The 25,817-nt window shown below is 51.9% G+C and overlaps 8 protein-coding genes across 8 annotated transcripts; 2 read left to right on the top strand and 6 right to left on the bottom strand.

The window, feature by feature from the left end:
- Positions 1-66: 66 nt before the first annotated feature.
- Positions 67-3,810, bottom strand: AYO21_05494 (hypothetical protein; the record flags this gene model as incomplete). Its single annotated transcript, XM_022655463.1, has 4 exons — positions 67-321; positions 373-3,392; positions 3,442-3,722; positions 3,785-3,810. The coding sequence occupies 4 exons, from the start codon at positions 3,808-3,810 to the stop codon at positions 67-69; spliced, it is 3,582 nt and encodes a 1,193-aa protein (XP_022512163.1).
- A 657-nt stretch (positions 3,811-4,467) lies between these two features.
- On the top strand, positions 4,468-6,877 carry AYO21_05493 (protein transporter sec23; the record flags this gene model as incomplete). Its single annotated transcript, XM_022655462.1, has 3 exons — positions 4,468-4,569; positions 4,625-4,675; positions 4,727-6,877. The coding sequence occupies 3 exons, from the start codon at positions 4,468-4,470 to the stop codon at positions 6,875-6,877; spliced, it is 2,304 nt and encodes a 767-aa protein (XP_022512162.1).
- A 514-nt stretch (positions 6,878-7,391) lies between these two features.
- Positions 7,392-8,143, top strand: AYO21_05492 (60S ribosomal protein L12; the record flags this gene model as incomplete). Its single annotated transcript, XM_022655461.1, has 5 exons — positions 7,392-7,395; positions 7,456-7,489; positions 7,546-7,666; positions 7,735-8,065; positions 8,130-8,143. 5 exons carry the CDS (start codon positions 7,392-7,394, stop codon positions 8,141-8,143), a joined length of 504 nt encoding a protein of 167 aa, XP_022512161.1.
- Positions 8,144-9,420: 1,277 nt separating this feature from the next.
- AYO21_05491 (hypothetical protein) lies at positions 9,421-13,580 on the bottom strand (the record flags this gene model as incomplete). Its single annotated transcript, XM_022655460.1, has 15 exons — positions 9,421-9,743; positions 9,845-9,936; positions 9,994-10,114; positions 10,182-10,345; positions 10,526-10,584; positions 10,648-10,716; positions 10,783-11,161; positions 11,218-11,244; positions 11,302-11,519; positions 11,604-11,785; positions 11,833-11,888; positions 11,948-12,294; positions 12,483-12,535; positions 12,587-13,499; positions 13,566-13,580. The coding sequence occupies 15 exons, from the start codon at positions 13,578-13,580 to the stop codon at positions 9,421-9,423; spliced, it is 3,018 nt and encodes a 1,005-aa protein (XP_022512160.1).
- Positions 13,581-16,068: 2,488 nt separating this feature from the next.
- AYO21_05490 (hypothetical protein) lies at positions 16,069-17,497 on the bottom strand (the record flags this gene model as incomplete). Its single annotated transcript, XM_022655459.1, has 3 exons — positions 16,069-16,139; positions 16,187-17,235; positions 17,292-17,497. 3 exons carry the CDS (start codon positions 17,495-17,497, stop codon positions 16,069-16,071), a joined length of 1,326 nt encoding a protein of 441 aa, XP_022512159.1.
- A 671-nt stretch (positions 17,498-18,168) lies between these two features.
- AYO21_05489 (hypothetical protein) lies at positions 18,169-18,771 on the bottom strand (the record flags this gene model as incomplete). The annotated part of the gene is made up of 1 exon (XM_022655458.1): positions 18,169-18,771. The coding sequence occupies one exon, from the start codon at positions 18,769-18,771 to the stop codon at positions 18,169-18,171; it is 603 nt and encodes a 200-aa protein (XP_022512158.1).
- An 801-nt stretch (positions 18,772-19,572) lies between these two features.
- On the bottom strand, positions 19,573-21,167 carry AYO21_05488 (hypothetical protein; the record flags this gene model as incomplete). Its single annotated transcript, XM_022655457.1, has 4 exons — positions 19,573-20,093; positions 20,178-20,636; positions 20,736-20,867; positions 20,924-21,167. The coding sequence occupies 4 exons, from the start codon at positions 21,165-21,167 to the stop codon at positions 19,573-19,575; spliced, it is 1,356 nt and encodes a 451-aa protein (XP_022512157.1).
- Positions 21,168-22,576: 1,409 nt separating this feature from the next.
- On the bottom strand, positions 22,577-24,091 carry AYO21_05487 (hypothetical protein; the record flags this gene model as incomplete). The annotated part of the gene is made up of 1 exon (XM_022655456.1): positions 22,577-24,091. One exon carries the CDS (start codon positions 24,089-24,091, stop codon positions 22,577-22,579), a length of 1,515 nt encoding a protein of 504 aa, XP_022512156.1.
- Between the last annotated feature and the right edge of the window lie 1,726 nt (positions 24,092-25,817).

Genomic DNA, 25,817 nt, shown 5'->3' with positions numbered 1-25,817 from the left:
CACTGCTCTCAAACATTCAGGAGTCGTCAAATTCTTGTAAAGTCGTCACCTTCTTGTTGCCTACCCTCATAGACCCTTCACCCATAATCGCAGACCACTAGCGGCGGCACCAATCTCGCAAACCTCGCACATCTTGCACACCTGTCCCTTGAACTGGCTCTGATACTTGGCTCCATCGAATGGACATGACACGCTTTGCGCTCCGGTGTAGATGGGAGTGAAGGAAGCGGCGCAGACGTCGAAATCCGCGAATTGGTCGTATTCAATGTCGATCTTGTCGCTAGATCCCAAACGCTCAGCCTGTTGTTTGATTTTCTTTGCCTGCAAACGAAGTTAGCAACTTAGCGGGATGCTTTCTCTCCATCTACTCACCTGTTCAACCAATTTCGCCGCGCCACCGTTGGCTAGGATGCGATTTGCAAAGGACAATGCACTAGAATACTGTCGGTTCGAGAATGCCAATTTCATAGCTGCCATCAGAGCCAGTTGCCGGTGAGAGACTTCGAGTTTGGGCATGGTGAAGTATGCCGAAAGCTCTAGCTGTCGCTTGAGTTGTGCTTCGGCCTCACCACCCTCAGCCGCAAGCCGACGTCTTTCAAGCTCAACGCTCATCGCAAGCGTGTACTCCATCGCTTTCGTAATCAGCGCCTTAGCTTCGTCCACCTGTGCCTGCGAACTGACGACGTTGACAAGAAGCGATTGCAGCAGTCGCCGGAACGTGAGGACACCTTGCTCCAATTTGTTTGTCCTCATGGCTGTGTATCCTTCTTGTAGCTCAACATTGCTGAGGGTCTCCAGGTTTCGGGGAATGACAGGCAGGAGCTTTCGGTTGTCCGTCTCGTCGGTGGTGCGGCGAACATAGTTCACAATAGGCGGCAAGCCGGCATTGGCGGGCAGAAATGTTTTAGACGCCTGGTAGATCTCCAGGAATCTCGACTTGAGGGGCTCAAAATGTACCGCCCCAACTTGACGGTTCAGCAATTGCATGGCACTGTCGAAAGAGCCTGCTGCAACATGGTCCGCGGCTAGTGGAGAGTTTCTCGACCACATATCTGCCTCTGAGCTGCCCGGTCCAGCAGCTTCTGCAGGTGCATCCGGGTTGTCGACATTGACAAAATCCGAGTCATTCCCTGTAGCCTCGAGTCCGATGTCGTCACCCATGTCCCAACCTTCGCCAGCATCCGCATCCTCGTCCGCTGCGAGCCCGTCACCGTCGGCAGCAGCGGGGACGTCCTCGGTGAGGAGATCAGGGCTTGTTTCGTCATCGACTGCTACGCCCACCTCGCCGAGAAGCGCTCTCTCAAATGACGAATGTGATGCCTCCTTGACCGGCCAGTTCGCTTTGTAGGTAGGAACAATGACTTTAGGAGGAGCAAGACCTTCTCCCGCCTCAGGCATCGAGATTTGGTCTTCCGTCAACCCACAAAGCTCGAGTATTGATTGACATTCTTCGATCAATCCGTGAGACTTTGCAGTGAGATAAGCCAGGGGATATTGGTCGATCTCCTTGAACATTTGGATCCGACTCTCCACGTCATCGAGATAGAGAGCATTTTGCAATCTGGAGACAAAATCTCCGCGATGCTCGGCGATTTTGGCCATTCTCGTCAGCTTTTCCTCGTCGCCCGTGCAAAGGTACAAGAATGAGAGTTTGTCGAAATTTCGGAGTTTCTGATAGGTCATTTCCACGGTCTGATGATTGCCATGAACCAAAGCTTCGGTGCCCAAGCGTGTCCAGATTTTGGGTCGGTCCAACTCTTTGGCCATTTCTGTGGCCACTTCCAGGTTACCACATTCAATGGCGAGTTCGAATCTCGTCTGGGGATCTTGCACAAACTGTAAAGCGATCTCGGGATAGCCTTTCTTTTGGAGATAAGAAATGATGCTCTGCCCGACGAGGGGTGAGGTCTTGATGATCTGAAGCATTTCGTCGTAATTACGCTTCACAAGAGCCAATTTAAAGCGGTATTCCGTTGGGTCAATGGTGAGCACACGGGGCTTGGAGGATCTGTCGAGGCAGTAGACATTACGTCCTTTGACTTTGACGAGGTAAACCGTCTGATCGAGTGTTCTAACGATGCCGTTGTCACCATTGAGCAGAGTGTATTTGATATGGTTGAGAGTTGAGTAAAGCAGAACGCCTGAATCGTCCCAGGCTGCGCTCTTGATTCTGATCGTTTCGTGCAGGGTGCTGACTTGCTCTAGCGATTTGTTGACGATGGTGACATTGTGCTTGCTGAGAAGAGCAGCATACAGACCATCATTTGACCAGGAAACATATTTGACGCCAGTAACGCTCAGTTCTGCCAGCTGCTTCTTCTGCTGAATGTCATAGAGAACCACGTTTGTGGGAGAGATGAGAAGGAGGCAACCAGTGCCACCATATGTGATATCAGTCGTGCCGGCAGGTGCTTTGAAGGATTTTGTTGTTGAGTTACCCAGGTCTTTGATTTCAACCAGCTGAGTAGATGTGCTGAAAACAGCAAAACGATTGCGGGCAACGAAAACTGCGGCATTCCCTGATCCACGCTTGATATCGGTAGGTTCAGTAGCCCCTGTCGCATCTCGAGGAAGTGCAATCAGCTCGTAAGTGCCGTTGTCAGTGGGCGAGGTGACCAGGATCGATCGCTCTGCCGGATTGTAGGAGAGCGTACGAGGAGGGACCCAATTGCTGCCAAACTTCCTAAGCGAGAGCAGCGACGGGGACTCGACATTTTTGGTGAAATCGTAAGATCGGACGTGCTTGTCCTTTGTGATATAGAATAGCTGGTTCTGATACACTGAGGATGCAGGCCGCTCTCGTTCGAGTTTGAAGACCATGACACCGTTATCATGGCCGGCAGCAAACAGGTTGATTTCTGGGTGGGCGGCAATCACCCAGAACCGGTCATTCTCCCGCTTAAATGACTGGACGGAAGTTCTCTTGTTCAGGTCCCAGACACGAATAGTTTTGTCCTCACCCACGGACAGAATGAGATCTTGATGTGGATGGAACAGGCATGCAGACACGTTTTGGAAGTGTCCTCGGCAGGTGTCGACTTCCCATGCTTTGGTCTCACTCATTCTCCACAGCTTGACCAATCGGTCATCGCCTGCGGACACGATCAAAGGCAGGGTCGGGTGGAAAGCGACCCAGTTGACGCCTCGATCGTGCCCTTCAAGAACGAATTTGACAACAGCATCCGTATTGCCAAACATATCAGCCTGTTGTTGATTTGCTCGTGCCATCTGATCCTCGAAACTCATCGAGGTCGGGGCAGAGTGCTTTTTCCTTAGTCCTGAAATATCCCACACTCGGACAGACTGATCGAGGGAGGCGGAGACAATGAGATCTTCCTTGGGGTGGAACTGTGCGCACATGGCATAATGGTTGTGGCCGGTCATTGTACAGACTGTCATATGTCAGAGGGAGAACTGAAAACCCATTGGAGTAGTACTCACTCAAAGACCGGTTCTGCCAGTTCCAAATTCTGATTGTCTGGTCGTCAGAGGCAGACAAGATCCAAGGCAACTCATGGTGGAAGAAGACTGTCCGGACATAATCCAGGTGACCATTGAGGGTGAAGAGACACCTCCTGGTTTGATAGGACCAGACTTTAATCTTGTAGTCATCTCCTCCTGATACAAAGAGTGGTTGTGTCTTGTGGAAATCGATACCGCGAACTGGTCCATCATGTTCCTCAAAGCGGTCAATCAGGGTTCCCATGCGATAGTCCCATAGCCTGCAGAGTGGTTAGTTTGGGTGCTTCGAGAAATGGCGGGATGATGTGGTACTGGATGGTACTGCTGTGCAAGCTGACAAGGATCCATGGTCTTTTTGGGTGGAAAGCTAAACCCTTTGCGCGACTGCTTTTGCTCTCAAACTGTATTCAAAGGTTAGAGACGTCAAAACGGGGGACGAAGGGCCAGGGCTTGCCTTTGTGAGCATTGAAGGGGACGCCATGTTGGCGGCTCAAAGAGGAGTTCAGTTTGCTCGAATTCTCAACGACGGGTTGTAAACATGCTGCACCCCTTATACACAACGTCGCTATCAAAATTCGTCGTGTGAGAATTGTCGTGTGTAGTGTTTATGTCCCAGTTGGAAAAGCATAGGTGGCTCCCTATGGGGTTTGGGTGCGGTGCTCAATTCAGTTGTAGACAAATGTCCGCAGCCTGACAGTGACCAGCAAAACGGAAGGTACAGCGAGACCGCGCAGTGTGGGGACTTGGCCAGTTTATCGATTTCGATGGACTGTCGCTTTCACCCCGAACTTGCCAGAGTGGCTCACTCTTTGTAGACCACCACCACTCTGATCCTCCTGCATATTCCTTGCGTCCTTGATACTCTATTGGAATAGCTAGGTGGCTTTCTCCTGCCCTTTATAAGCCCAGACCGACGAGCCTGCGGTTCCATCTTCAAGCCATTCCCTCAACTCAGACCGATTTCCATCAGCATGTGTTTGTGACAGACTAGATACACCGACGACAATGGACCAGGCTCAATACGACGCGATCAAGGACAATTGGGGGGAGGTTGAGGACAGAGATGGCGTCAGACTCAGTTGGAATGTCATTCCATCGACGCGCATGGTACTAAAAGAGTCTCCGCGCCGGATTTGAATTCATACTAACAGCTATTTATCAGGAAGCAAACCGACTGGTGGTCCCCGTGAGCTGTTTGCTCACTCCGCTCAAAGTGAGTACCCTGAACTCAAGGAATCTTTTCATTGTGCTGACGATTTGATAGGAATTGGGCAAACCACTACTTCCGTATGAGCCAGTTACCTGCAAGGCGCCATGTCGGGCGGTCCTCAACCCCTTCGCTAACGTCGATGTTCGGGCTAAACTGTGGATCTGTCCCTTCTGTCTGCAACGCAATCCTCTACCTCGTCACTATGGAGATATAAGTGCCGAGAACATCCCACCAGAGATGCACCCCGCGAACACCACTGTCGAATACAAACTTGCCCGACCTGCTCCTGCTCCACCCATTTTCGTCTACGTCGTGGATACTGCGATTGAGGAGGATGGCTTGCAAGCATTGAAGGAAACTCTGGTCATGAGCTTGTCATTACTCCCTGCGAATGCGCTTGTAGGACTGGTCACATTCGGAACCAATGTTGCCGTTCATGAGATTGGCTATACCGAGTGTCAGAAGTCATACGTCTTTAGGGGCAGCAAGGACTATGCCGCAAAGCAGGTTCAGGAAATGCTGGGCTTAGCTGCACCCGGCCTGAGACCTAATATGCCACCGGTTCAAGGACGTCCACCTCCGCCTATGGGCCCGGCAGCCCGATTCCTCCTTCCAGTTCAGCAAGCTGAGTTCCAGATCACCAATGCCATTGAGCAGCTACAAAAAGACCCCTGGCCTGTCGCGAACGACCGCCGGCCACTTCGCGCTACCGGAGTCGCGATGAGCATTGCGGTCGGCTTGTTGGAGACGTCGTTCCAAAATGCCGGAGCCAGAATCATGCTCTTCGCTGGTGGTCCGGCCACTGAAGGGCCAGGTATGGTCGTTGCCCCAGAACTGCGTGAGCCAATTCGATCACATCACGATATCGACCGTGATAACGTCAAATACTTCAAGAAGGCAATCAAATTCTACGACGGTCTTGCAAAACGCACCGCCCATAACGGACACATCATTGATCTATACGTTGGATGTCTCGACCAAGTGGGCCTGCTTGAAATGAAAGGATTGGCGAACTCGACTGGAGGTCATATGGTCCTGACGGACAGTTTCACCTCATCACAGTTCAAACAGTCCTTTGTTCGAGTCTTTGACAAAGATGAAAGCGACAACCTCTTGATGGGATTCAATGCATCTCTTGAAGTGGTTACCACGAAAGAGCTAAAGGTAACCGGCCTCATTGGCCACGCGGTGTCCCAGAATAAGAAGTCTAGCTCTGTCGGCGAGACAGAATGTGGTATCGGAAACACTTGCCTCTGGAAAATGTGCGGCATTGATCCCACATCCAGCTACGGCATCTACTTTGAGGTTGCCAACCAAGGTGGTCCAGCACCTATGCAGCAAGGCCCGCAACGGGGCATGATGCAGTTTTTGACGTATTACCAGCATTCTTCTGGGCAGTATCACCTACGCGTGACCACTGTCGCCCGCAATTTGAGCGGACCAACTGGCGACCAAGCACTGGCACAGTCTTTCGACCAGGAAGCCGCTGCCGTGCTTATGGCAAGGATTGCGGTCTTTAAAGCAGAGGTTGACGATGGGCCAGATGTCCTCAGATGGGTGGACCGGATGCTCATCAGGCTCTGCTCACGGTTTGCAGACTATCGCAAAGATGACCCGACGTCCTTCCGACTGGACAAGAACTTTACCCTCTATCCTCAATTCATGTTCCACCTGCGCAGATCACAATTCCTCCAGGTGTTTAACAACTCGCCCGACGAGACGGCATTTTATCGACACGTGCTCAACCATGAGTATGTGGGAGATTCACTGATCATGATTCAACCCACCTTGGACTCTTATGGTCTGGACCATGAAGGTGGCCAGCCGGTCTTGCTCGACTCCGCCTCCATCCAGCCACAGACCATCCTTCTCCTCGATACTTTCTTCCAGATTCTCATCTTCCATGGCGAAACTATGGCTGAGTGGCGTAAAGCCGGCTATCAAGACCAAGAAGGCTATGAGAACTTCCGGGCAGTTCTCGATGCACCAAAGGAAGACGCACGAGAACTCGTACAGGACCGGTTTCCTCTGCCGCGATTTATTATCTGCGATGCTGGAGGTTCACAAGCCCGTTTCCTCTTGTCGAAACTGAATCCTTCAACCACCCACGCGACTGGTGGTTACGGCGGAGTTTCGCAGTCTGCCCAGACGATTTTCACTGATGATGTGTCATTGCAGACATTCATGGACCATCTGATGAAGTAAGTTTCCCCTCATTATAGCCTTGGGCATTCGCTAATCCGGTCCAGACTGGCGGTATCTGGGTCTACCTAGAGGCATGAGCTAGGAGCGACAATAATGACTCTGGATGGACACGTGGGTCTCTATCTTTGCGACATTACCCACGCATCTCGGACGTTTCTGCAGGAACATGTCCATTGGGGGTGGCCGCAGCTCTTTTTACAAGCGACTGAGTTGAGGGGGCAGATACTGATAGAAAATTGGCATGACATGAAATGAGTTTGCACAAATGAAATGTAATAGATGTGCCGCTGTACGAGGTACACGATCCCTCGTGCTTTGTACCTGCCAAGAGTTACTTCCCAAGCCATATCGACCATTCCGTATTAGGAATAATCTCACCCACAAGTTTAAGTCTTGGCATCCGCGGAAAAAAGTTGCTAGTCAAGTTCAATTTCACGAACTGCTTCTCCCTGAGATTTCTATCCTCCAGCTCACAACCATCACCTCGAGAGACTGACTACCTTTCGCACTCGCCATGCGTAAGTATCGTCTTCTTGAGCAGCATCAGCTCGGCGGCTAACATGTGTTCACTCCTTCAGCTCCCAAGTTAGATCCCAATGAGGTGAAGATCATGTATGATTACCCTTTGAATCTCCAATCTGCAAGAGACTGACATGGATTTCTGACAGCCACCTTCGCGCCACTGGCGGTGAGGTCGGATCTTCTGCCACGCTCGCTCCCAAGATCGGTCCCCTCGGTCTTTCGCCCAAGAAGGTCGGAGAAGACATTGCAAAGGCAACTGGTGACTGGGTACGTGTTTCCATAACAAGCTATATCTGCGTCCGCACGAATCAGCTAACATTTTCGTGTGCCTATAGAAAGGTCTCCGTGTCACCGTCAAGCTGACCATCCAAAACCGACAAGCTGCCGTCAGCGTCGTCCCCTCAGCGTCATCACTCGTCATCAGAGCTCTGAAAGAGCCCCCGCGAGACCGCAAGAAGGAGAAGAACATCAAACACTCCAAGTCGATCCCTCTTGAAGAGGTCTTCGATATTGCCCGGACCATGCGTGGTGCGAATAAGTCGCTCGCTCGCGAATTGAAGGGCACAATTTTGGAAATTCTCGGCACTTGCTTCAGTGTGGGTTGCCAGGTCGACGGGAGAAGTCCCAAGGACATCAGTGATGAGATCAAGGAAGGGTCGATCGAGGGTCAGTTCTTACATTTGGACTGCCAACACTTCCGTGTCTCCTGTTACTAACTCGTGTGCGACAGTGCCCGATGAGTAGACTCAAGACGCAATGCCTGTGGAAGAAACCACGAGTCTCGCCCGGTTCGAGGTAGCGTGGTACAGCAGGACAATGATGTGTCCATGAGCGATGCCTGGGAACCATGTCATGTCTCCAAAAACAGTAATGAGGATCAACGAAAAAAAGATTTGAAAATCGAGGCATCATCAGCCAGCCCACTCCACTCCCATTTCTTTTTCCCTTTCCTCTTCCTCCTCTCCCTTTTCCACCGTGATCATGATCATGACCATGGCCTTTTTTACTCCCAAAACATCCCCTTCCCTCTCTCTTCCCTCTCTTCCCCCCCTCTTACCCCAAAGAAGAACCACAAACTTCGCAAAAAAAACCACCCCACCTTTGCCAACACTCTGGCCTTTATCCCTTTCCATTCACGGAGAGCCATCACCAGGATAATGTCTGCCTATTTTGATGCAAAGAAGATCAAACCGACACCTTACTCACCACGGCATCTACTCTTTATTTTTTCCTCCATGGATGCAGTGGTCCATATCCTTTTTGTGTCTACAATTCCCCCCTCATCTCTCTCACCCCTTGACAAACTTGTACGGAATTGATTGAATGAATGAAGGAATAAATAAATAATAAAATTAGTAGTTTTTTTTTTGTTTTTTTTTTCTGGGGTTGGAGAAGGGTGACCACGGTGTCCCCTGCTTCTATTTTTATGGGAGGGTTTTAAAATTGAATTGTAAAATGAAATCAATGTCGTGAGCCTCTTGTGTCTGTGTGTCTGATCTGTCTGTCCATGTCCAAGCTGTACATGACGTCCGTCCCCCGGTCGCATGGCTATATTTTGGGAACACGGTTGCCCTCTCCCTGAAGTCAATGCCATCACGAGCACGCGCTCGAACCAAAGAACATGAGACCTCAGACATGAGACATGAGACATGAGACATTTACTGCTGCACGAGGTTCTGTGTCCAAAAAGGGGATGTTTGCAAAGGACAGGGGGGGAAGAAAGGATGTGCTTCAGGCCACGTGCCACGTGACGCGGCTGAAAGGCTCAGGGGGGGGAGGGTTTAGCCCAGATCCGAGAATGAAAAGTTCCAACAAAGCCCATGTTTTATGGAGCTACCAAGTACAATACACATACACACATACATACATTTCCGAACTAGGGTTTGTAATTGGACAATATCTACCAAACAGAGCTCGACGACAGGCCGTGCTCCTGGCATGTCTCAGCAAAAACAGGGTCATATATACAATCACAAAAACCAAACATTTGGAGCTGTTCTGAGGACGCCGTATCCCCCTGTTCAAGCGGTAGACCCGCCAAAACGCGAAACCACCGAGTTCACATGCTCCATGCTCTGTTTCATACTGCGCACCGCGGTCTCGAGTCGTCGGCGGAACTCGGGATGGCGCTCGCTCTCCAGGGCCACGTTCTCGTCCTTCACGGTATCAAAGTCGCGCTGGATTACGGCGAGGTGCGTGGCGACGGCTGCTCGCATGTCGGCCTCCAGACTGTGCGCGAGGTCGTGGAATTTGGAGCGGAATTTCCGGCAGTGATTTGCAAAGAGCTGGTCGTCACTGAATCCGTCTCGGATGATGGTCTTGCGCCTCATGTCGCTTCCACGACCTATCGTGGGTTAGTCATCCCGTATCTGTAACCCTCGATCGCCAAGTATAGCTGCCACTGAAGGCTTTTGAGGCCCGTGGTCCTGAATCAAACGAACTCACCTTTTTCAAGCATGGTCCTCTGGTAGGACGGTTCCATGATCTGACCAATGAACGAGGTGCGAATTCCAGAGAATGCAGCCGTTCGGAGCGTACTATATTGTGGAATTAGCCTGTGGTCCATCGAGGAAGAGGAGCTGAAAATCTCTCACGATAAATCGCGCTGGAAGTCCTCTACTAGTCCCTCCATGGCGGAGAGGAGAAGGGCCTTTCTGTGCGTCATGGTCACGTTCAAGGTCTGCAGCGAGCGTGTCGGGACATTCGTTGAACCACCTGATCAGCCAAGAATCATCAGCACTTGGTCAGATGAATACAGTTTCCTGGATGCGGCATGTCGTACATAGGATTATAGCCTCATCGAAGCAATCCTCAGTCCTGTTCAGCAGATTCTCCTGCGAGTCCTTCAGGGCCTGTTTAAAGGTTCGCCAAGGGGTAGCCATCTGGGTGACCATGGTTTGTATAGCTTCCTGATTCCAACAGCGCCGAATCTCTGTCGAACTTGTGCTGTAATCGCCATAGTTTCGACAAAAAGCGGCGTAGGTACCTGCCAGAGTATCAAAGGTCTGCACCAACATCGCCTGGAGAGAGAATGGGGGAAAAATGGGTGTTCCTAACTGTGATGCCACTGCCAATGCTTGCATTAGTCGAATCCAAAAGCATCGTTTGGAGATTTGAACCACTTACACCTTGCCATTCCATGGTCGCATTTTCTGCGGCTTCACTCCAGTCGTCGGAATTTTGATCTGCCAAAGCATTAGTTCAACGGCAAGGTTCATCACTGGACTTGACAGACTTATGACACGAACTATATGTGCGTTGAATTGCCTCTCCATGGACGACGCGCTGGCATTGACAGGGGATGCCGACAGGTTTAGCTTTTGGTAAATATTCGAATCAGACCAACCCAGAGGCATTGAAAGTCCCTCTCACAGAAATCTCACCGTGTCTAATTTGCTTTCGATCCCTCGGATAGTGTCTCGAACAGCTTGTTTCCTTTCAGCTCCTAGACTTCCCGCGCCAGATTGCACCCAGAGCTCGACAGATCCCAGTAGTGCAGGGATGGCATTGGTCATGTACTCAGCGGCTGCCCGAAGCTGGCTCTGGGCGACAATGGAGAGGCAATACTTTCGGACTTCCAAGATCCCAGAGAGGAGCAGGGAGGGCATGGCTTCCCCTTTTGGTTTCATTCGACACGCCCAGTACAGGAAATTGCTGACGCAGAAAACTGGTAAGTCATCCCCAGGGATCTGGCTCTGGTATATTTTCCGTAGTTCTGTGGTGACTTTCTCGTTGCGAGTAGTGACAATGAAAGTCTTCAATCTGGAGGATTCGTGTCATTAATCTGCAAGGACCCGAGGGTAGAACTAGCTACTCACTCAAACTTGGCTTCGTCGATCTGCTTCCTACAAAAGGAACCCGTCAGCATCACGACCATGTACTCCAAGAACAAAAAGACTCACTGTAACCTTCTCGAGACCCTGTGAAGTCTGACAAGCCTTTGACTCTCTTCTCCGTCGATTTCACCTTCGGTGTCACTATCGAAGGCTCTTATCTGGTTAATTTGGTCTTCGTTGGCATCCAAGAGTGCCTTCAATTTTTTGATGTCCCTATCCAACGCCGCGATGGTCGTGCTGACATCTCGGCCGTGGTCATTCTTGACTTCTTCTGCTCGGACATCCTGTGAAGGGCATTAGAAAGACAACCTTGCATATCTTGCGAGGTCTATGGGATCAAGGGGTTATCTTGGTTGTCCAGTCCTTACTTCTGATTTGGTACAAATGATCGCAATCCTCGACAGGGAAGCCCTTTTTGCAAGCTCGAAAACCCCCTTCACACCAGTGTCATCGATGGCTCGAGCGATGGGACAGACGGCAAAAATCTCATTGCACTGAAGCAGGTATCTCTCCGTTATCTTGACCCGGGCCGAGTTGCGGTCCCGAAGGCCTGACAATATTAGAAAACGATGAGTCGACTGAAGAATGCCTACTCACCCGGAAGATCAACGAGAACCAGACCCTTGCTTAAAATATATGCATTGAGGTAAACTCTGTCATAATCAGCCAGGTACAACAGGCACAAAGACAGGGTTTGGTTGCGTGCACGAACTTGATCTTTCGAATGAATGGCCAGGTCGAAGGTTGGTTCGGAGAATTTGGCTCAGAGGTAAGTTCAATCAAGCGGTCTGAACATTGGCCTGCTTCATTGAAGACCTCTCTCTGGGGGCTTGCGCCTGGCCTCTCCCCTAGGGGTAAACCGGAGTTCCTGGTCCAAGTGAGTAATTTCTGGAGCACAGTCTCCTCGGTCCCCTCCTTAAGGAGTTGTACATTGTCCACCAGGTGATCTCGAAAGGCTGCTTGAAATGTATGTTCAGCAACCTCCGCTTTCTCCTTGAGATCTTTCGACTGCTCGTCCTGGGCGTCTTCACCAGTACGGAGGTGAAAGTGTCGGTATGACTGCAAAAGTTCGGTAAGTTGACTGGAGATCTCATCGAGAGTGAAATATTCCATCTCTATAGCGAAGTAATCATGTTCATGGTGATGGTACTCAGTTGCGACGCAAGTACACGCCCGCCCACTACCACTCTTTGTCGACACTAGACTTAGCAATAGTTTGGTTATGGACAGGAAAATTCGCTACTAACCGATCGAGCAAACCCTTCAAAGTCCAGAAGTGAATTCAGGACGCTGCTTTTGCCTGTGCACGATCAGCGACAACCCGTCAAGGGGCGATTTCGAGTCGACTTACCAGCCCCGGCGTCTCCTACCAAGCCCACAATACGAGTTGAGGGCTTTTGGAATCGGCTCAAATCGACGGCTTGCAGGTGAAGGGCGTTGATGCGAGACTGAGCTTCATCGTGCAGTGTTGAGCTGGCAAGGATGTTGACCAGATCCTTCACGAGGTTCTCTGCTTTGGCAAGCTCTCGTTGGAACTCTGGCTGGTGGAACGGCTCTGCTGGAGGTTCTTCCTCCGCAACATTGTGAGGGGCGGGATCAACAAAAGAGCTCGACCGACGGCGAGAAGCAGATCTTGGACTGCGACTAGCATCGTCAATGTGTAGACTGGGGCTTGGGGACCGCGGATTAAGATAAGTCTCCAGGGTAGGGGTGCCGGCCCGACTACCCTCTGTGCCCAACCTGATATTGTTCAGGGTGTGGGTGACATCGTCCACAGAACTTCGACCAGCAGCGGAGGTCGTTGGAGAAGGTTGGTAATGGCGCTCCCGAAGGGCATCAGATCTGCTATGTGATGTCGGATGATCCCCCGGCTCTCCAGAAAGCTCTAAGTCTCTGATAAGCTCATTGAGGCCGGACACTGTGGAGGATGGTGTCGGACTTGTCCCACGGCTCGCAGAAACCGAAGGGACTGGAGTAGTAATTCCCTCTGGAGCAGGAGGTGTGATAGAAAAGGAAGGAGTTCTGGGGCGCACAGATAAGTTGCTGCGAGGAAGGAGGTTCGAGGCGCAAACAGGCTCTCTCTCGATCGAAGGGATTGGTACATCCGGGTCGAAATTTGGAGTCTCGTGAGGGTCGATGACCTCGGAGGGACTTCTAGTGGAAGCAGGCGTAAATTGTGTTGGATTGCTTCGCTCACTGTCACCATGTGGAAGTTGAACCTGAATGGCAACGAGCGCAGATGAATCGGCGACAGGGTAGGTGACCTAGAGCCGGACATTTAGTGTCAGCTTTCTCCTTCCGCAGTGTCTCTGAGATATAGTTGAACTCACTGGTCGTTTCACCATGGCTGCCGAGTTCTCGTGGTTGAGTGGTTGTCCGGTATATGTCGAAGGCGGAGAGTTCTGTCGAGATTGACCTTAAATCGCTGAGGAAGAAGACACGGGCAGATATGATGGAGGGGCCTTTTGGACAATTAACCACACCCATGCCGTGCTCTGTGACCAAATCCTCCAACCACCCCTCGACCAGGAGCTAGAGGATGCCATTCCAGAAAGTCGACGCTAACGTCGGAGACGTGCAGGCTTCCACACGTTCCCTGCTGGAGAAGTGACAGACCACCAGGTGTATGTTTCGGCCGTCGGGGCGAGGCTGACAGATGGGGCCCCCATTGTGCCATAGCCCGAGCATTCGTTTTCCAGAGCCACGGTCTGGAGAGAAGGTAACAAGCCTGTGAGATTTTGTCAATTCAAGGGACAGTATGAAACAGGATGAGATACCTAGTTCACTTAGGCTGCAAGACATAGGGGTGGTTGCATTCACAGCCCTGTAAGGGAGGTAGTAATGGGTACATGCGAGTATGCAGGTTGCTACTTGGCGCCCCATCTCGATAAGCGCCCACCGGCAGAAATGGTAAGCGCTTGCGGATGTAGGTGACACACAGTGTACCAACGAGCATTCATCCGGCGGGGTAGGGAGAGGCACCCCAGAACGCGCCGGGGTTCCAGAGATTGTGTCGACCATGTAACCGAGTAGGTACTTGTGGCAGCCCAAGGGCGATGCATGCGCCATCGAGGTCGCGGATTTCTATTTCAGCCACCATATACTAGGGTACTCACACTGAAACAGGGCCTATCACAAGAAGCGGTTTCCACTCGAGGCGTACTCGTCAAGTCTATGAGGCAGTTGTATGCGCCCAGAGACGGCTTTCTTGTCCTTGCATTCCGTACAAATAGGAGGCTGGTGTCTGTACACTTGAAGTAGGTGGGGAAAGGGGAGCGATGCGCTGCCGATAGCCGACGATATGTCCACCATCGCTTCACACATTTTGACAACTGGTAGGGTGTCGCGACATGTCCACACTACCACACCAACCCAGAAGCGAAGTGCGCAATATAGCCAGGCTGTAAGTAAGTCAAGTTTGATTAGAATGACATACGAGGCTTCTGGGTTCTCCCGACTGGACGCCGTTGACGTTAGAGTTGGACGATGGCGCAATCACGCAGATGAGCTCGAAGAAAGCCATCTCGCGACCACGGATGCGGCAGGGACGGAGCTGCCCCGGTCATGGTGAAGGCTTGCATTTCAGCTAAAGGTGCTTGATCGTGGAGTGGGAGGTCATTCCTTCAGCAGTCACTGGCAAGTGTTGGTCAGTGTAAAGTTGTCGGGGGGAATTGGGTCGAGGTCGCTTCCGGATTGATTAAGGAAATGTGGATACCTGTCTAGGCTTAGTGGTGACCCGCCAAGGCTTGGCTAGAATCACCTCTTTTCGACGAGAGAAAGAATGACTCGGGAAGGTGTACTGGACCCCATGAAACACAGCAAGTGCAAAGGACAGCGGTTCAAATTATGCAGCACGGACATCTACAGGTGTCGACACCTATTTACATGGACACTGGTCTCCTCCTCATAGAACCTGAATCCACAGTCTTCTCCGTTTCCATAGTCCTTATATACTCTTACAAGCCGAAGAGTGACCGAGAGACAGTTCACGCTCAAGGTCCAACGAGTCGTCTATCTCCATACTTTTGACACCTCATAGACAGATAGACCGACAAACGAAAAAAAACTTGGAGGTGATCCACGGGCTGTTCTGCGTGAGGGAGGAGAGATCCTCGCCACCTCACCTCACCGCACAACCAGGCGACAATAGCCTCTTGGTTGGAAGCGCAGGGTGGGAGGTTCGGGGTGGGAAGGAGGACAATTCCCACAGATCGAACTAGCAAATGTCACGCCACGAGAAGAGGTAGAAGAAGCCAGGAGATCCACGGTACAAGTCAACAGTAACGACGACGGCAAGGGTAATGACAGTGGCAGTGACAGTGGCAATGTCAAAAAACCTCGCGTCGGCGCCAGAGGTCAACACAAGGTCACATAAAAGCGGGTGTTCAACATGTAAGTATCGATGTACCTCGTATTGAATGTACTCATGCATCCGTCACTCTGTCTGTCTTGCGGCAGATTCAGGAACAGGTGGAATAGAATCGAGGCCGTTGAGAGATATTCAGGCAAAGAGACGAGGGAGGATGGACCGAAGAAAGGATTGAACAGTCCTTCAACGACCTAGGGAAAATATTATCCATTTCGATCTGTGGTATTCGTCAAGTCGATCATCTCAAAGACGTCGCAAATGCTTTCTCCCGTCATCTCTGGAGCATACATTGATACGAAGCACATCAGCTCCATGGCCTCGGTAGAGCATGAATTGATCCACCAACTTGGCTATGGAGCGCTTTTTCCAACTTTCCCTTCCTACCAGGACAGTGCGTGACATTGAGCTTGATCAAGACATTGATTGGCCACCTGACCTCCTAGACTATTGTCAAGAGGTGGCAATTACCAAGTGGTTGACACTTTGGGGAATTCCTTCGACGTGATACCGAGATCCGTAAAGACAGCATCATCGCCTGTGACCATCAGCTACGTCACACATGAGACATTCGGTTACACTCACCTTTCAAATGTTTAATCCGGATCTCATCCTCACCCTCCAGTTTCTCCATTTCCTCTTCAGGCGCAGCATTGTTCTCGCGTTCATCCTTGGGGCGTTGTTCGGTAGCCTTTTCATAATCCTCTCCAATCATCAGAAATTGTGCATTGTCATAGTCCAAGTACTTTGGCTCTAAGGGCTTCCACCGAAGACCTCGGAACTCGTCGATGATCTCCTGGGGGTACTTAGGTCCCTGCGGCACATTCTGGTTGCCTAGAGGAGGTTGCTCAGGGTTCTTGATGCTGGTCACGAAACTTCCACGCTGTTTGAGGCCAAAATCCTTCTGCATTTCACCAATCTCGGCAGGGATATTGACGATGTAGGCCAGATGCGACTCGCGCCCCGTAGAAGTGATTGCATAGACACCCTCGGCAAGTGGAGTGACTGGGGGTATGTGCCTCGTGCCAGCAGTCTTGGTCTCGTACTCTGAGCCGGCCATGAAGGACTCTTTGAGCTCCGCAAAACTAGTCTTGCACTTCTCGACAAAGGTAACGAATCGGTCCTTGCCACTTTTGGGAAGTACCTTCTTAGGGACAGCCAGAAGACGACAGTTTCCTTCGTCGCCGATGGGGCCATCCCCGAGTTTCGCGTCCAGAGGAATGGGTCGCATGACCATGTAAGAACGCGCAACATCTTTAATGTCCTCAGCATGATCGACATTGACCCGGGCGCGGAAGAAAAAGTAGATGATGCCCTTTTCAAGGATGCTGGAGGGCACATCGTCTTCGCGCGCGCCGGGCTCAACAGCGTCGCCGTTTGTCTCGGCGGGTTTGGCTTCCTCCTTGGGCTCTGCCTCTTTGGGCTCTGAGACTTCGGGTTTGGCATCTTCAGCCTCAGTGTGCTTCTCCTGCTCAGTGCTTTCCTCCTCTTTGGGTTGCTCATCCTGCGCTTTCGCCTCAGCGGCTTCACCATTAGGCTCCTCAGCCTTTGGTTCTTTGGGCTTTTCTGGCTCTGGCTCTGGCTCGGCCATTTCTTGATCAGCCTTGTCAGGGGCAGGTTCCTCGTGGGCTCCACTAGGTAGAATATGTCAGCTGGGATGCAATGGGCGAAATGGAGAGGGCGCAAGTACTTCTGTTGCAGGGACTCCTCCAACGTCTTCTGCTCTAGCTGCGCGTCCTTCTTGCCTCGCTTCGCGCTTGGTGAAGAGCCCGAAGTCTCATTCTTACGCTTTTTGCCAGCCGGCGATGGCTTTGGGTGCGCCGGGGAAGAATTTTGCGAGCTCTGGGAGCTCTGGGTTTGCGCAGCGATGCGAGCGGAAGAGCGTCTACCGGTCATTGTGGGGCTCGGATGCGATATCAGAATGATGGGAAAGGTATTGTGGAAGACTACGGGGGGATGAACAAGGAGACTAGGATGGTGGTTTGATGGGAAGGGGATGGTGGGCAGGATGAACAACAGAGATCAAAGAGCCATTGGAGTCGGGTCCGCGGCAACAAGCTCGTTCTTGTCATGGTGCTGGGAGAAGAAGTGCAGCTAAAGTTAGTCCACCCTGTGAGGCTACCAGGCCCAGAGGCACAATGATGTAAGATCGGAACGAGAGCCGTGGCGGTGGTGGAAGCTTCTATCACAACCTGCAGCGCGGGAGGGCACAAGACGTGGTGGTGAGACAAAGATCGGAGAAAGTCTTTGGTTCGGCTGGTGGAGAGCGGCGGAGGGACTGGAGAGAGAGGGACGCGAGAGGGGGAAAGAACCGAATAAGAGAAAGAGGCATGCTAGTTGCTCCTCCACTAGTCAGGAACCGCCCATCAACCCCGCCAAATGGCTCGCCAATTGTCCCAATCTGGGTGTCTAGATGCCAAAACTACCCTAATGCCTATCGCCTATCGCCGAACGCAAAGTATTAACCCACAGTCCCAGTACATCAACTCAGTCCACCTGCGCACTACGAGGAGATCTGTCCCAAGGTGCATTCCACAATGTATATCCTCCATCACCACCGTCCTTTTTCATCCAAGGTCCATGGCGTCAAGGTCTTCATGCTCAGCCCCGCCGTTCTTCAGCGGTGTTGATGGCGTGTGTGTTCCCTCGGGCGTCCCCGTCAACGAATCGACCATGGCCTCCTCGGATCGATCGGAGCTATCAGACCAGGCCTCTGCAACCTGCTTCTTCGCAGCCTGCCGTCCCAGCGGTGGCTTGCTGTTCCTGTTCTTCCTTTTCTTCTGTGGAGGTTGTCCAGCGTGTCCGTCTACAAGCTCCGACACCTCGATCTCTGTGTGTTTAGGCGGGACATCGGCGTCATCATCGTCCATTTCCCTCGACATGCGTTTCCGTCCTCGTTCCCCATCATCGTCTCGTCTCGGGTGGCGTGAGGAATGAGGATCACAGGACAGCCTCCGTAGTTTGCTGGCCAGCTCATCATCAGTATCAGGCCACAGTCTTCGGAATGCCTTGTCATCTTCAAAATCCGAGTCGGGTTCTTCGTATTGGTCGGGTAGAAGCACTTCAATGTCCCCGTCGTAGCCCATGTCATCGGCCGAGATCTCCTCGACAGAGTACCCATCACTCGATGCTCGTCGGGGTCGCTTCCGCCTGTACATCTGGACCGCCATTGCTTGTCGGGGCGTTGGCTGTCGGCCATCGACTCGTTTCTTTGGGGAATGTGACCCGTTGTCTGCCGCGCTTGCTGAATGCCTCCTCATCCCAGAACTTGATTATCAGCGGCTATACAGTCCCTCGGCGGCATTCTCACGAGTCCTCAATATTGCCAGGGATTTTCCTGTCGCACGTGCAAGGCCTTTTTTTTTTGGTCGTTAGGGCAGAGGCCTTCTTCAAATGTGGACAGCGAAGGATCTTCACTCTGCATATTTGAGATTCTGGCGGGCTGGAGAAATCATCTGTACCACCATATTGTTTGACACGCCACAAAGCCACCGAGTCTCCTGGTGGCAGCGTGAAGATGGAGAAGATTGTGACATTTTGTGACAGCGGCCCAGGTGCTTCAGGGTGTAGCGGCATCTGTCCTAAGCCGTTTACGTCATTCCATCGGCTTCTATTCGGTGCTACACAAAACTCGTGCCAGACTCAGTCAACCTTTGCCTTGGGCTTGTAGAAGAAGTCATTCATCTCAATGGGTATGTATGATGGGATGGGATAAAGCCCAATGCACGCTTGTCCTTGCCATGCAGATAAAGAAAAGAAAAGAAAAACTCCAACCATTTGAAAGCAAAGCCCCTTTTGCCCTATTCAACGTGCAAAGCAAGAGAACAACAACCGTTCCAGACCTCAACAACGATCGCGTGCTGATTAGGCATGGGTGTATTCTCGAGGCGATACAACGGTCACGAAACAAACATGATGTTCCCTTGCAACGCCGCTTATTGCTTGCCTCTTTTTTTTCAACTCAGTGAAAGTTATACCCTTTTACCCTTCAATCCCCCAAGCTTAATCCAGAGTATGCCATAGACCACAGAGCCTGCTGCCAACATCGCACCGCTGAAGCCTTGCATGCTCCTGTATCCATCGTTGGTGATCAGCTGGCCCCCGATCGGGGATCCGACCAGCACCGCCACCGCGACCACGCTGAACAAACACCCCGTCCGCACGCCGATCTGGCTGATATGGCTGATCTGCGCCACACAACTGGGTAAGATACTGGCGCCGGCCCCGGAGCTAAAGCCGAAGATAAGACAAAAGACGACGGTGGCGGCCGTGCCGGAAGAAGTTACCCAAAGACACAGGGTGATGAGAGAGGAGAGCAGCGTGACCGAGAGGAAGACTGTGAAGCGGCCGAGTCGGTCGGCGAAGAATGGCGGGATCGTACGTCCGAATGTGCTAGCGGCGTTGAGGATTGCCACCAGATATTTGGCGAGAGAGTCCGGAACGCCCTGAGCGCGGGCAGAAAGGATGATGAACGTGAAGGGGAGGAACAGGCCTAATCGGACGGTTCTCAATCAGCCACTGAGCGCTTGCTGGAAGAATAAAATCCCAAGGCTGACCGGCAAGAGAAAATACGTACCCAAGAAAGACAAGAAACTCCCAAAAGCCAGCAAAGCAAAGTTCCCCTCCTTAAAGGGCTTCACAAAGTCCATGGGCCTCACGGGTTTTGCCATGGGCGGGATGCGACTAACAAGAGTCATGTTCCCCAGGATCATCAACCCCAGAACCAAGAAAGCGCAGATGCGCATCGTCCAGCCAAACCCCACCTCGGGGATCAGTTTCTGAACCATGACCGGGAAAATGACACCGCCGATGCTCGACCCGGTAGCTCCAAGACCCAATGCGAGGGAACGGCGCCGGAAGAACCACGTCACGACGCAAGACATGGAAGGGTAGAAGATCATTGAGGCGCCCAGCGCGGAGCACACGCCCTGGGAGAGCAAGAACTGGTAGTATTTGTGGGATATTGAAGCCATCATCAGGCCAAAAACGTGCAGGAACGTGCCCATCACAAGGAGGATCCGAGGACCATAGTTGTCTGTCGCGAGAAACAAGACACCGTCAGTTCCAGATAAGCGTCAAAGCGGAGACATCAGAGACAAGAGCAAGAAGCTGGAAGAGGGAAAACAAGCCGTACCATACACTCTGCCGACCCAGAGACCGCCGACGAACATCATGAATGCCTCGAGAGATGGAATCCATGCGATTTCCTGGGACGAGTATTGCTTGAGCTGATGCGTTTCATAGTATTCCTGAAAGACACCGATGCCTGGTTCGCGATCGAGGTTAGTCGCAAAGCCACGGTTTTCTTCTGTCAAGACTCACAGTTGATCCAGCCGAAACTGACAAAGATGCCACATGCCGCCCCAAACACGACCGTCCAGGCCTTGAGTCCTCCATCCGGGAACTGAGATGGGTCCATTGGATTAACGGCTGGAGTCACCGGGACCTCGTCACCTTCGGCTGCCTCGACCTTGTTCTCGCCCTGCGCGCTCCGATCGGGACTCGAGGTGGGATCGGCCACGACCTCTATGGATTTTTCCAGATCCTGGTCCATCGTCGCTGCCATAATGGCTGGAACTGCTGGACTTTGCTGCAGCGCCGTTTTCGTGGGCCAGATATCGTCGCTAGCCTGGGCTATTGGCCAATGCCCCTCATAAAAATAGCTCGGCCAAGATTTCTGTATGTATCCTAGGGAAAACCCGCCATCGAATTGGACCAGGCCAAGTTTATTGAGAATCAAAGAATCAAATGTTTAGAAAAGACGAAGAGGTTCCCTGGATGTTCTGAATGTCAATTGGAGAAAACCTCGGACAGTCTTTGTATCCTTTGGCTATCGAGGGGGTCTTCGAAAGCGATCGGTCAAATAGACCAATCCTGGCCAGTTAAGCTTCGGATCGCAGCAGAGAGATTGGTAATGATGTATCTCGTACAAAAGGCCCGACAAATGGCAGGGTGACAATGGAACCAAAGTAGTCTTAAGTGTGGCCCTGAGTCTTAACCCTCCCCGAGATTGGCGTAGGGTGCGTTGAGTCATAGAGCTTCGAATCCATTTTGGCGTCCAGTGGTCGGTGTATTCGGACCTTTCGAATGCAGGGTTGGCCATGTTCTGTACCATCTCCAGGTGCAAAGGAGACCGAGATATCATTTCAAGGTCGACGGACGAAACTCGACCGATACGCAGCGGCTTGTACGAAAGCGCGTACTGCGGACAATTGTGGACATGCAGGGAGAGGAACAACCCCTCGGAGATATGGAAAAAGCGAGAGTCCGAAACGATTGAAGAGGCCAAAAAGGGAATGGCAGTGAGTTTAGCGCCCGACCAGAAACGGCAAAGATTGGCTCCACCGGGTGAAAAGTGGGGGGCGTGCGGTAGGCCGTGTTACTCAGAATACGAGGCACTCTGTTACTCTCGTACCCATGTATGTCCTGATGGAGTACAGGGTACATACGTTTTCTGGTTGATATTCTGACTTGATATTTGGAGATCCGTTGCTTGTTCATACTTGTCAGGCCTTCCATCTCGTGGTTCCGCGCTCGGATACATTTGCCACGTGGGAGTTGTGAATCATATGTCTCTGTTCATCCGACGGCTTCGAGACAGCCCGACTGGAGACAAGCAATGTTCCACTCATCTGGCATTTCTTATCCTGAGGACAGCTATCTCAACGTGCTAATCTCCAATGTGTGATGCTTGAGTTACAAGACAGCCCAGCGATTTCGCACCTATATCCATCGCACATCGTCTACACCATGCATGTTCGATCAAATCCTCAAACCACTTGCACCTCTCCTGAGAACAAGTTGGTGGTAGAGTCTTGCTTGTTGCAACTGCTCCAAGCGTTTCTTTGCATCCTTCATAGCCTTTTCAACATGAGCCAGGACGCGAGTAGTCGATATTTGTGGCACCCTACCAACAGCGGGCGCGAATATGGGATTGGGTATCGTGTTCGATCCAAAGGGGGTTTGCCATGGTTCCTAACCATCGGTCTCGTCCTCATCGATCAAAAACTCGACAAACGGATCCATCTCGATACATTTAAACAGGTGTCCCCACCTCATGCGGAACTCCCTTCTCTTGTACAAGCTACTGGTATTCAGCCTGAAGCTGACCAGCTCCACCTTCCACTGTTTTTCCAAGGCGCGTTCGACCATCCGCAGAAACCCGCCCGAGTACTCGGCCTCGGCAGCGTCGCCAGTGGCGAGAACAATGGTGCTAGGTTTCTCCGAATCAACAATCGACTCGAGGATCTTCAGGTGTAGAATTTCGTCCACAGCCTGTTCGACCCATTTCTCCGGAGCCGACAGCCTGGGGAGACCTGCGTTCGTTTCAGAACCACTTGTCTCACCCCCAGACCGGGACTGGTATTTCTTCTGACGCGGCGTTAGCTCCTTGGCCTTGTGCACGCGCTCGAGAATGTTGGTTTCATAGCCGATCGAGGTGGCCTGGTGGATTGCCGCATATTTATCGGAACCAACCAGGGCACGTTTGGCGCATGGACGACCGCGTTCGAGGATGAGAGAAAGATTGTGGAATGAGAGAGGGACTCGTCTAAGGCGGGTCTCACGCGGCATACCACGTGCCAATTTCAAGCAATCGTGGAAGCCGATGGATATATTCGACATGTCAACGAAGACATGGATGCCAATGTCAGACGTATTCAGTGGAGTAAAGGCAGGTTCAAGTAGTCCAACATTCCTTAGATATGTTTGCTCTTCAGGATGACGACGCATCAACTGGGTAATCAGAGCTTGTTTTCTGGTTCTGGTGGTCAGTCCATCACGAGGAACAATGACTGTGTGCGGCGAAGGCGTGATGACAGGCGTGATAGGCCACACAAAGGGGTTGGAGACAGGGTAATCCCGTTTCGGAGTTCTGATTTCGACCTTGGGAGGCGAGGGAGAGGTTGGAGGGGAACTGTTGTCGCGCAAGCCTGGTCGGCTGCGGCCGAGAATACCGTCAATAACAGCTCTGCGGTCCGGCGAGCGACGTAGCGACTCGAGTTCTTCTCCTGATTCCAGGTCCGTGGTGTCGGAGACAGTCCTCTCCTCGGTGGGGAGCTTTTCAGCTCTTCCCCTGGCTCTGGCTCTCCTCGCGGCACGCTTCTGGTTGCGAATGTACGCGGCAGTGGCCTTATTAATTGGCGGTTCGACGTTGTCTTCAAGGTCAGCGCCATCCACCTCATCTCGCCAACGCACGCCCTTGCTGATCTGGTTCAGATCGACTTCCGCCACCTCTTCATCGTTGACCTCATATTTGACGAGCTCTGTAGCTTGCTGTTCATCAGCAGTGTGAGGGCACCCCAGGTAATCCCACACAATAGAGAAGTCACCGAGTGAGCCTCCGCCGGTGTTGTCGCCTGCTTTGTCCTTGTTCTTGTAATTGACAGGTCCAGGGCTGGTTGGAGCATCGCCGTACTTGAGAGCGAGACTATTCAAGAGTCTGATGGCATCGTCGAGGTCCCATGACGGGAGCTTCTGGTCGTCCGGCATGTGCACTTTCGGGAGGAGGCGACCTTCTAGATCTTTATTGGGAGGGGATGGTTAGAGGAAGGTAGGTCTGTTTGGGAAGGTCAAGCGGGATGCACGGCGTTTCATGTCTCTATTTTTTGTGTGCAGCAGTAGTGAAGATTGTCAGTGAAGTGGCAGAAGAGCTTGGCTGCAAAATCGAGACAATGAAGTCGTTGTTGTTGTGAGAGTGGTGGTCATGGGGGCTGTGAAGTGTTGGTGATTCATTCCCACTTCATCGGCCAGTCATTCGTTCCCCCGACATTCGCTAGAACCACATGTGCGCTAGTCTATTTGGGGGCTAGCTTATTTCACTCCCACTTCACCTTGAGCGTACGCCGCTTTTAGACTCTCCTCACCACTGGGACTCTCAAGTGCAGGGCATTGTGTTCATCAAAACGCAGGACGTTACCAAGTTAGCTGGGAAACGTGATGAAATCAGGCCTCTCATTTCGTTCAACAACCAAATGTGACTCTGTCTTTGTGGCAGATAGGGCTGGTCCTTTCGCGGCAAGGCTGAGTGCACCCACCTGTCCTCAAAAACACTACTCGCGACATATCATATCAACATGAGATGTCGCGTCGCAGGCCTTCCTCCTCTCGGTCTTCCAGCATTGCTTGTCCTCGGCGTCGACCGCAAAAGCTCTTGTAATAGCTCGGGTTTGTACCAGAGTGTCATAACCAGATAGTTGTGGGGTATGAACTGAGCGCTTCCCTGCTTCGTCCATCAGTCAATATTTTTCAAGGAACAACGAACGTAATGAATTGGCATGTTCAAATCTTCCAAAAGTTCACATTTATAAATATCTCTTCGGCTATCCTTCCTTGTTCTTATGACCGTTTCGCTAGACCTGGCGTTCGACAATGACAAATCGTTGGCACAATGGTACACTTGGCTCAGGCAATACCGCCTTTCCACATCCCACAGACGGTAGTTGATGTCCAGTCCCATGTTGTGAGGATACTCTGACAAGGCGTGCGTCCAGATCCGTGCTCCGACGTCAGACGGCCGCTCTTCCTCGAATGAAGCGACCCACCTGGGCGCCCGCATGAGAGACCTCCCTCGCGAAGTGGTCCTTCTGATCCTGACCAAACGATCTTACCGGGACCTCGTCCTCACCTTGACCTGTAAGATGATGGCGAACATCGTCCTCGACGATCCCATTTTCACCATTATCGCGGCCTCCGAAGAAGCAAAGCACACAGCTCTCGGCCATTTCGAGCACGTCGCTCACGCCTTTCCCCGCCGCTTCCACCACAGATCCCTTTTATCTTGCAGGGATCTAACCTGTCCCTTTCATATGCGACAACTGACAGGGTGGCAACGGCAAGTGGAGAAAACAATGCTAGAGTTGGGAAACCACAGGGCCATTGAACAGGAGGAGGATAAACTTCGGCAAAACAGGGAAGCAACAAGCAAAAGTCTTGATAGAGAGAAGGCGAGCTAATGCAGAGCTTGGTGCTCCACCAGCAGAGGAAAACAAGCCGCAGCTTTGTGTCTCAGCTGGTTCGCTACTTGAAGAGACGTTGAATAGAACCAAAGACATGCAAATCCATCCCCATGGTGTTGTTGGAGTACTCGGGTGCCTCGGATGCTTCCCCATCCAGAGGAGAATCAAGATAGATCTGCCCCCCTTCTGCGCCCCTCCTCAAAAAGATCCAATAGGAGACCTTGCGGTGCTTTGCCGGCGGGGAGTATCCTTGGGTTTTT

This window comes from Fonsecaea monophora, assembly GCF_001642475.1.
Source record: "Fonsecaea monophora strain CBS 269.37 chromosome Unknown Scaff35, whole genome shotgun sequence".
NCBI lineage: Eukaryota > Fungi > Ascomycota > Eurotiomycetes > Chaetothyriales > Herpotrichiellaceae > Fonsecaea > Fonsecaea monophora.
Note: the sequence above shows the minus strand (reverse complement) of the source record. Positions and strands in the feature narration are given on the sequence as shown.